This window comes from Hyperolius riggenbachi, chromosome 4 (genome assembly GCF_040937935.1).
Source record: "Hyperolius riggenbachi isolate aHypRig1 chromosome 4, aHypRig1.pri, whole genome shotgun sequence".
NCBI classification, from domain to species: Eukaryota; Metazoa; Chordata; class Amphibia; order Anura; family Hyperoliidae; genus Hyperolius; species Hyperolius riggenbachi.
This window is the reverse complement of record NC_090649.1, coordinates 357,521,347-357,531,715: the sequence shown is the minus strand read 5'-3', so window position 1 is coordinate 357,531,715 and position 10,369 is coordinate 357,521,347. Positions and strand designations below refer to the sequence as shown.

The window sequence follows — 10,369 nt, the reverse complement described above, 5'->3', positions numbered from 1 at the left end:
TAATGATCCATCGAAGCTTGAATCGGACATGTCGGAAATAATCGAATCGACGCGTATCGACGGCCGCGTCGCACGCGGAAACGCATAGTGTGTATCCAGCATTACCGCTGGCTCAACACTGGTCTGCTCCAGGGAAGCCTCTGCGGATATCTCCTATGGCACTGCAGAGGGCTCTGCTGACTCCTCCATCACCCCTGTTCACACGACAAACACACGAGAGAAAAGCCGTGCTTCCTCTTTTCGGCCCGCCCCCTGAAATAGAGATGGCCGCCAGCCAATCCGCATCAAGCGTAACTACGCATGGGGTTGTATGCATCCCCGTGAGGATGACAAAGTAATGGCAGTGCTCCCAGGACTTCAAAAGCCCCCAACACAGCGAGCTGTGCTCCTCCCGCACAACAGAGCTGACCCCACCGTTACCACCATACCTATATAAAAACTTCAGAGCAGGTACCAACAGGTTCCACTACTCAAAAAAAAACAAAAAACAAACAGTAGGTGCTTCACTCGGTGGTGCGGAAACAAAACAAAACTGGGGATAAGAAGAGGAGGCAGGCCTTTTATTGATGGGCTTGTCTTTTTTTAATTACTTTTAATAGGGGTTTCTGGCTGGGGGGGGGGGCAGAAAGAAACAAACAAACAGTCTCAGGAGGGGCCGTCCTGGAGGACATAGGGAGAAAAATGTTCTCACGCCAATATCCTCTAATGAACTTGACTGAAAATCTCTGCCAGCCCCTGCCACACACACAACACTCTCTGCTGTACTAAGTATAGCTGAGAGCCCTGTCCTTCCAGATGCTCCACTGTCGGCTCTCGCTGTCCTCTGCCCCCACATCTGTCACCCCCACTCATTTTGGCATTTAGAGCACCCATGGGTGCATTAGGTGCCAGGATGGGGTAGGGTGATAGGTGTGGGCAGGTGGGGAGGACAGCAGGAGCTGGCAGAGGAGCGGCCGTATAGGAAGGAGCTCTCAGCTATACTTAACATCCTGTGTTTACAAATTAACTACTCTGCTGAGGACTGACGAGATTCCTGAGCTGACACCGCTCAGAGATCAAATTACACTTGTGATTAGTCACAGATGAGGGGAAAATAGACAGACTAAACTCTCTAAATACACACAAGGTGCATTTCTCTCGGTTTTGCTTCTGTCCTGTGCAAGAGTTCAGGTCCACTTTCAAGTGATTTGAAGGCAATGCATAGAAAGCAGAGTTTGATTTATTCCTGGGGTGTGAGGAGAAGCCAGTGCAGAGAATTGCAGCAGATGAAGATTATGGAGAAGGCTAGATAAGTTTAGGTGCAATTAATTTCACATGAAGAAACAACTTCAGGAAGGAACTAAATTTATTGTACTTGGCTGAATACTGAAATTCAGGAATGCTTTTTGCACCAAAATATAATTAAAATGTCTATGAAATAAAAACAGAACTATAATTGCAACAATCTGAACCTTATTTAAAATGCTGATAATTAACAGATCAGAGGGTCAAAAACTAACTTTACACTAAAATCGTCTTAAAAAAGTGAAACAGTGCCGAAAAATATACCCATTAAGGAGCATTAATACATAGAATATTTTTGATATATACAGAATTGTGTAATGCAACTTATTTTCAGGGTACTGCTTGCAACATAGGCCTCAATTCACTAAGCAGTTTATACTAGTCTACAGATGGTTTTTAGTCTACTGATGGTTTGGTGTAATATTTTAGACCTGTTTTTAGACGAGGTCTAACATTCAGTAATTACATAATTCACAAAGGCAAACAAGGAGTAACCACCCCCACTTTTTCTGACAGAGATTAGACCAGCTGATTTCTGTGGGTAAAGTGATTCTTTGAGGTATTTTAGACTTGAAAATTGAACTTTTTGCATGAATTATGCAGGGGTTTAATTGTATGCAGAGGAGAGCTCATCATAGGAGAAGGATGTCAGTCATAGCTACTTATTTGTGAATTGCATCTTTTGATAATTTCCCCTGCTTTAACGACCTAACTACCAAATGGTTTAGACCAGGTCTAAAAACATTTGGTAATCGTGAATTCCCCTTTGATGCAACTGACCAAACTATCAGTAGACTAGTCTAAACTGCTTAGTGAATTGAGGCCAGTCTCAGAAATACTTGTAGTTTGTTCACACATGGTCCAAATACAGTCCTGTGAAGTATATATGCTGTAAACTTAAAAGAATTACAGAGCATAGTAGAATATTAGGGATGTAATAAAACATTCTTTAAAAAAAATATTTATATATAAAACCTGCATTAAAATGGAAAATTCAGCATGTAAATAAAACATGGTTATGCAAGATGTGACACTATCGTAGCGATGTCAGTGGAACACCATATGTAACTTGAGTCCATTTCTTAACGGTTCACCATGCCAGTCGAAGAATCTCATATTACATAACATATACAGTAATGTGAAAGTAAGGAAGCTGGCAGTTACGTGGTTTTCCGAAAGCCTTTCAGAATTGGGTATATATTCTCAAATGCTTCATAGATCTCCGCCCGGACTTTAGCACCTGCACAGTAAAACAGAAATTCAGTCTAGCATTCCAAATGAACGAATTATGTAGAAGTTGCCACTGCCACCCTTCAATTGACCCTGATGTAAACGAAGGACAAACTGCAGAATTAAAGGAAATCTTCAGTGAAAACTGCACGTTCTCCCCCATCAGATCAAGCACTGATGGAGGAGAATGCCTCACAATCTCTGTTTTAATTCATCTCAAAGGTGTTCAGTTTGTGGTCAGAGGCTTTGTGCATGCCAGTCAAGTTCCTCCACACCAAGCTCGCTAATCCATGTCTTTATGGACTTATTGTTATGCAGTGGTGTGCAATCATGTTAGAACAGGCAATGGCCATACTCAAACAGTTCTACCAAAGTTGGGAAAAGGACATTTTCCAAAATGTCTTGGTATCCTGAAGCATTCAGAGTTAATTTCACTGCAACTAAAGGCTAGTACACACTAGCAATTTTGATTGACCAATGATTGCTCAATTTTACCACCTCCATGTAGTATGAGGGCCAACCAGATTTTCAATTCTATGCAGATTATATAGGTAAATGGTCATACTACATAAAGGTGGTAAAATTGAGCAATCATTGGTCAATCAAAATTGCTAGTGTGTACTAGCCTTTAGGGGCCAAGTCCAACCCCCTCCTCCCACTCCCAAAAAAACCTACACATAATCCCATCTCTACTAAAACTTTACACATGGCCTAATGCAGTCAAGTACAGTTCTGGCACCTAGCAAGCCCAGACTCATCCGTTGGATTGTCAGATAGAGAAGCAATTTGCCACTTCAGAGAACACCTTTCCACTGCAGGCATGCTTCACACCACTGCATCAAAAATTTTGCAAGCACACCTGGTAATGCTAACCTTAGATGCAACTACACAGTCATGGAAACCAATTTCACTGTTTGAGTTAATCTGAAAGTTACATAAAAGGTCGGAGGTCTTTAGCAAGTTGCCGACTTCTGTGCAAGGTGAGCCTCAGTATGCACCAACCATGCACTGTGATTTTAGGTGCGGCTTTATGTGACCTACAACTTTGTGGTCGAGTTGCTGTGGTTCCCAATTGTTCCACTTTGTTAATATACCAAGAACGACTCAGTTGACCATTATTTTCAGGTATGTCATATTTCTATCAGGGAATGGCTCTCAGCAGAACATTGCTTGTTCCTTTGTATTGTGTGGTTCCTGGGTTTGAAGTTATTGCTACTGTACTGATCAGGCACCTGCCCTGTCATCCCTGTACTAGCTGATAACCTTGCTGTGTGCTGGGATGACAGGACCGGTGCTCGATCGGCACTGTACCGCTGTGTCCCCACTTGCTGGCCTCCTCTTTAAAGGGAACCCGAGGTGAGAGGAATATGGAGGCCATCATATTTATTTCCTTTTGAACAATACCAGTTGCCTGGCAGTCCTCCTGATCCTGTGTCTCTAATACGTTTAGCCATAGACCCTGAACATGCATGCAGAAGATCAGGTACTCTTGACTCAGGTTTTACTCCATTAGCCATATGCTTGTTCCAAGTTTTTGCCTCAGACATTACTTACGCCAGAAGATCAACAGGTCTGCCAGGAAAGTGGCATGGTTTACAAAGAAATAAATATGGTAGCCTCCAACCTCGGGTTCGTCTTTAACGTTCGCTAGGGCTTATTTTCAGGGAAGGGCTTATATTTCAAGCAAGCTAGAAATTCCAGCTAAGGCTTATTTTCAGGGTAGGTCTTATTTTCAGGGAAAGAGGGTAGTAGAAAGGAAATTACACAAATTGACTTATTGCACGTGTGGCATCCTATCAGGAATCAAGGTAGAATTCACTGAGCTTCTAAGAGTGACCAGTCTATCAAAAAATATTTCTAGTAGTCGTCTGCATATCTAGGTGCTTGATTTTCTACACCTATGGGCAAGAAAATTATTGGAGCTGAATTCAGGGATTTGAAAAGGCATCTGAATAATTTTGAGCAATGTAGTGTATTGTCAAAATTAATAAACGGGATGGAATGTCTCACCAAGAAAGGTTGGACAAATGGTGTTATAGCTAGAAAGAGACAGGTAAGAGGTGACCTAATTAACATGTATAATTACATCAGAGGGCAATATTAAAGCTTGACATATGAGCTTTTTATCTCTAGTCTTGTACAAAGGACATGGGGACATGATCTGCATATTGAGCGAAAAAAGGTTTTGCCCTCTTTTTAGAATGTAGTCATTTACAGAAAGTTTGGTTAAAATGTGAAATACATTACCACAGAAATTAATCATGTCAAATTCTATATCTGCATTTAAAGGGAGCCTGTATGATTATCTGTTATTGAAGGTTACAGCAGTCCCCAGCCTTTTTTGAGCCAATGACCCGCTTCAGCATCAGGCAATTTTTCCATGGACTAGGTGTGAGAGGGTGTGTGTGTGTGTGTGTGTGTGTGTGTGTGTGTGTGTGTGTGTGTGGTTGGGGGCTAGGGGGTGTTCTACAGGCAGTGTCAGTACATAAATTCCTAGCAACAGGAGCCCTATCCAACCACCATCCTCATCTCCCTCAGCACTTTGGAAAAGATGTGTCTGCACTTTTTCTTTTTGCTGACTGGGGCTGCTGCATAAACTGCAAGTACAAGAAGATACATTTGGTGTGGCAGGTGGTGAAACGGGGAATATTGCTTGGGCTTACCTATCTGCTGGCACAGTCACCACTTGCTTTTCTTGCCCTCATCTGCTTCCTCTCACTCACCTTTACCTTTCCCTCCTCACACTCACTTTACCCTTCTCTTCTCCCCACAATCACTTAACCCTTCCCTACACTTTCAGATTTCCATTTCTCCCACACTAACTTTCAGAATCAGCTGCTTACCTTGTCTCCCTGCAGATGGAACTCTGAAGCTGGCAAGAGACCAGAGTGTCCCAGTCATACTGCTGCCACCTGATGTCCATACAGACAGAAAGCATGTTGCATTACAAATTACAGACACAAAGTGTCAGCAGTAAGAATGGCTGCGGACGGCTCAGTTTCTCTCCACCCTCCTACTGACCACAGTGACGCTACGCTCAGCATTCCGTTCAGACAGGCACGGCCCAGCTCAGCATAACCTGCCGCAGCCCGGGGGTTGGGGACCCAGGTTGAAGGACATCCATGGCTATAATTACTAGGCAATTCCTGGCAGTGTTGTCCCAGGAATTTATCTGGCCTATAAACAACAAGAAAATTCCCTAAAAACACTGCACCACTCAAGGAATAATTTAATTCATCTTTATTCAACTACAAAACATAATAAAAACACTTAAAAACACATGGGGGCGGGTAACCATACCATCAATCAAATAATCAGCACAATATGACTGGTCAAAAATACATGTATCAAAGAATATTATATATTCATAATATCAATGGCAACTGGTGAGTCCCAGAGCCACAAAAAAACAAATGATAGCTCCCATTTGTTGTGTAAACAAGCATAATAAAGTGCATGAAAAACCAGTAGTCAATACTTGGCCAGACAGGGGGATACCGTGCCATACAGGTTTCTCTGAAACTCTATTGGTAAGCCCCATTTGCCATCTCATCAGTGCGTTTGCACTGTCTATAGCACGCTCCTCACGCTGTCACTTCTGACAACACTTTTCATTGCTTTTTTTCTGCTATCCATTTGCATTCTCTCTTTCTCCCCCTTGGGGTCCTTGGATGTGGTTGGGGATTGTCACTTGCACCATTTTGAATGTTTATGCCTATGGACTACTGTTTATTCATGCACTTTATTACGCTCGTTTGCACAACAAATGAGAGCTATCATTTGTTTTTTGTGGATTTTATCCTATACAATAAAACCTAACTGTCCCTGCGTCATCCACTTTCCCTGTCTGTCCGTGTTTTTTTTGTACTGCGCATGTGTGCAGTACAGTCAACCGCTGGGACGGGCCAGGGAGCAGAACGGCCGTGTGCGCAGTGGCCGTGCGCACTGACTGGTGGCGGTGGCACGGTATCACTACGTAGAGCCCGTTTTAAACGGGCTTAGGTAGACTAGTGAATATATAATATTCTTGTTGACCAGTCATATTGTGCTGATTATTTATGATTAATGGCATGGTTACCTGCCCCATGTGTTTTTAAGTGTTTTTATTATGTTTTGTAGTTGAATGAAGATGAATTAAATTATAATTCCTTGAGTGGAGCGGTGTTTTTAGGGAACTTTCTTGTTGTTTATAGGCTATGTAGTTTATGTTCCTTTCTGCACACTCCTAGATATTCCATATTTAATGGCATAGCTGATAGTGCTTGCCCAAAATTGTCTTTTTATTACCAGGAATTTATCTGATAGCCATCTGGAATTGGGGTGGAACTTTTTTCCCCTTTTAGGCTTTGTTCAAATCTAAAATAGAAAAATCGATGACGCCAGCGATGTTATGGTTTTTTTTGTGATTTTTTCCCCCCCTCCCGGCGCTTACTTGCAAATTGGGATTTTGTGTAAAGTGCTTTTCAAATCGCTTTTGCAGAGCGATTTGTTTTTTCACTTCCTGACGCAAGTCAGGAAGTGAACTCTTTGACCTGGAAAAGGCTAAATACAATGTATTTATTCTTAAAAGCACTGGGGAAATTACTATACAAAGCGCTTTTTCAAGCCTTTTGCGATTTTCCCTATACCTGCCATTAGAGATGCTGTATGCGAGAGTGATGCAGAGGAAGACTTTTTTCCGCCCACAGCACAAACCGAGCTGCTTGAGGTATGCTAAAGCACAATTGGACAAACCAGCTTCATTTTGGATTAAGGTGCTGTGGACCGATGAAACGAAAAATGAGTTACTTGGGCATAACAAGGGGTGTTATGCATGGAGGAAAAAAAAAACCCCACAGGATTCCAAGAAAAACACCTGCTACCTACTGTAAAATATGGTGGCGGTTCCATCATGCTGTGGGGCTGTGTGGCCAGTGAGGGACTGAGAATCTTGTCAAAGTTGAGGAACGCATGGATTCCACTCAGTATCAGCAGATTCTGGAGACCAATGTCCATGAATCGGTGACAAAGCTGAAGCTGTGCCAGGGCTGGATCTTTCAATAAGACAATGACCCTAAACACTGTTCAAAATCCACTAAGGCATTCATGCAGAGGTACAAGTACAATGTTCTGGAATAGCCATCTCAGTCCACAGACCTGAATATAATTGAAAATCTGTAGTGTGAGTTACAGAGAGCTGTCCATGCTCAGAAGCCATCAAACCTGAATGAACTAGAGATGTTTTGTAAAGAGGAATGGTCCAAAATAACTTCAACCAGAATCCAGACTCTCATTGGAAGTGGAACCTATAGGAAGCGTTTAGAGGTTGTAATTTCTGCAAAAGGAGGATCTACTAAATATTGATTTCATTTCTTTTTTGTGGTGCCCAAATCTATGCACCTGCTTAATTTTGTTTAAACAATTATTTCACGCTTTCTGTAAATCCAATAAACAATTTAACTTCTCAAATATCACTGTGTGTGTCTCCTATATGATCTATTTAACTGATCTTTTTTATCGTAACAACTAACGATTTATACAGGAAAATCATGACGATTAACAAGGTTGCCCAAACTTTCGCATCCCACTGTATCAAAAAATATACAGGCTGGCATCTTTATATCCCTTCAAGGTACCCTGAGCACTCACTAAAAATGAAATAATGACCTACCTGGGGCTTCCCTCCAGCCCACCATAGGACGCAAGGTCCCCCCGGTGTCCTCCTGGCCCCTCTCTCCTGGTCTGGCTGGCGGCTCCGTTATGGGATGACTTCTGCCTGGGCTGCTTCTCGCCTCCTTAATTTGCGACATCACGCCAACCGGCATAGGAGTCCTGTGCATGCGCGGCTCAATGATAGAGAACCGCACTTGTGCAGGACTCTCATGCCATCCTCCGGCGTGATGTTGCAAATTGAGGAAGCGGGAAGCAGCCCTGAAGACTTCAGGCAGAAGTCGTCCCATAACGGAGCCTACAGTGGGCTGGAGAAAGTCCCAGGTAAGTCACCATTTCATTTTTAGTGAGTGCTCAGGGTCCCTTTAAAAATGCTTATTTTCCTGGCTTTCATACTGATCGTCTGACTTTTGTAGTCTGAGTCACACCTAAAACAAGTGTGGAGAGCAGTGGAGTCAGATTAGTGTCAGAACACTTGCTATACAAAGTCTTTCTGGTTTAATGACTCAATGGAACAGTGCAACAGTTAGGCATCTGGCAGTGTATGAAAATGACATTCTTTTAACTACAGGTTTCCTTAAAAGTTGGACTTGAAGCAAAGCCTGTGGTCCTTAAAGGGATACTCTAGGGGGGTCAGGGGAAAATGAGTTGAACTTACCCGGGGCTTCTAACGGTGACCCGCAGACATCCTGTGTTGGTGCAGCCACTCACCGATGCTCCGGCCCCGCCTTCGGTTCACTACTGGAATTTCAGACTTTAAAGTCTGAAAACCACTGCGCCTGCGTTGCCGTGTCCTCGATCCCGCTGATGTCATCAAGAGCGCACAGCGCAGGCCCATTATGGTCTGTGTCTGTGCAGTACACTCCTGATGACATCAGCGGGAGCGAGGACACGGGCGTGCAGGCGCAGTGGTTTTCTGACTTTAAAGTCAGAAATTCCAGAAGTGAACTGGAGGCCGGAGCATCGGTGAGCGGCTGCGCCAACACAGGATGTCTGCGGGGGACCATTAGAAGCCCCGGGTAAGTTCAGCTCATTTTCCCCCCGACCCCCCTACAGTATCCCTTTAAAGTGGATCTGAGATAAACTTTTACTCATTGCATAATTGTGTTCTTTTCATATAGTTTATAGGGCATTCCTCAAGCCAAATACTTTTTTTTTTTAATACTCTAATTCACAACCGTCTCAGCCACCAGGCAGGTAGAAATTTTTGCCTAGAGCGGCAGGAGCGCTGCTGCACTGAGTAGTGAGAGAAGAAATGCCTCTCAGCTCACTCAGGGGTCAGATTACAACAGCAGCGCCTGACTCCACTTATAACTGATTCACTGATTCATTCAGTTCCTTCAGCTCGATTCAAAGAACCACAGTAATGAATGAGTCAGTGAGAGAAAGCACTCGTCCTAGCTCACTCAGTTCCAGATCCATCCGAGTACAGCATCAGCTCCTGAGTCCTGACTCTTCACTGATTCATTCAGTTCCTCTCTCTCTTTCTGCTACTGGTAACTACGTCGATGTAGAGATTAAGTGTAGCAGCCAGGCATGGCTAACCCAGGCCGCCTTTCATTCAGTGATGTAGGGCCAATCCAGTGCCTGGTGTATTCAGGTTTGTTGTTGTAAGGCAATGTCAAACACTAGGCTAGCTGATAAAAGTGCAATTAGAGGGAAGGCAAGGTGGTAAATATACACAGCATGATGCAGAGCTTGCCTGGAGGGTCTGTGGGAAAAAAATCTGTCTGGTCTCTCCCCATTGTTAAAATGACTGCATGTGCAGATAAGGTGTTAAACAAGTTGAAAAGTTTTGACAGTCCCTGGACTCCAGGAGGGCTGCTTTCTGACTTGTGTGAGAGACTGACAGGGACAGGAGTACTATTACAGGCAAGTAGCCTCTGTGTGATGTGGGACTGCAATACAGATAAGCTCTCTGCTGCATCTCAGGCTAGTCTCAGTCTCACTCCACTCCTCCTCTCTCTGGGCTAGTGCACGACAAAATCGCAATAGCAATCGCTAGCAATTTGCGAATGTGACTTTGTGAAGCGATTTTTGAAAGAAAAAAATTTTTTAAAAAAAAAATCTCGCTCAGAAGCATTCTTGGTGTGCACCAGCCCTCCTTCATTCACCTTTGTTTCCCTCTTTCCCTAGTTCCCTAGTGCTGGGTGTCTGGCTTCTTGTATCATACAGGAAAGCTAAATAAAAGTGCAATCCTGGTGAG

General features: G+C 43.4%; 1 protein-coding gene across 4 annotated transcripts in view; it reads right to left on the bottom strand.

Annotated features, from left to right (window-relative positions):
* Positions 1 to 915: 915 nt before the first annotated feature.
* TBP (TATA-box binding protein) overlaps positions 916 to 10,369 on the bottom strand; it is an 80,606-nt gene continuing 71,152 nt past the window's right edge. For all 4 annotated transcript variants that reach the window (XM_068231945.1, XM_068231943.1, XM_068231947.1 and 1 more), the window contains one exon: positions 916 to 2,524. In XM_068231945.1, coding sequence (XP_068088046.1) covers positions 2,445 to 2,524 — 80 coding nt within the window. In that variant the 3' untranslated portion in view covers positions 916 to 2,444. The remainder of the gene's footprint in view (positions 2,525 to 10,369) is intronic.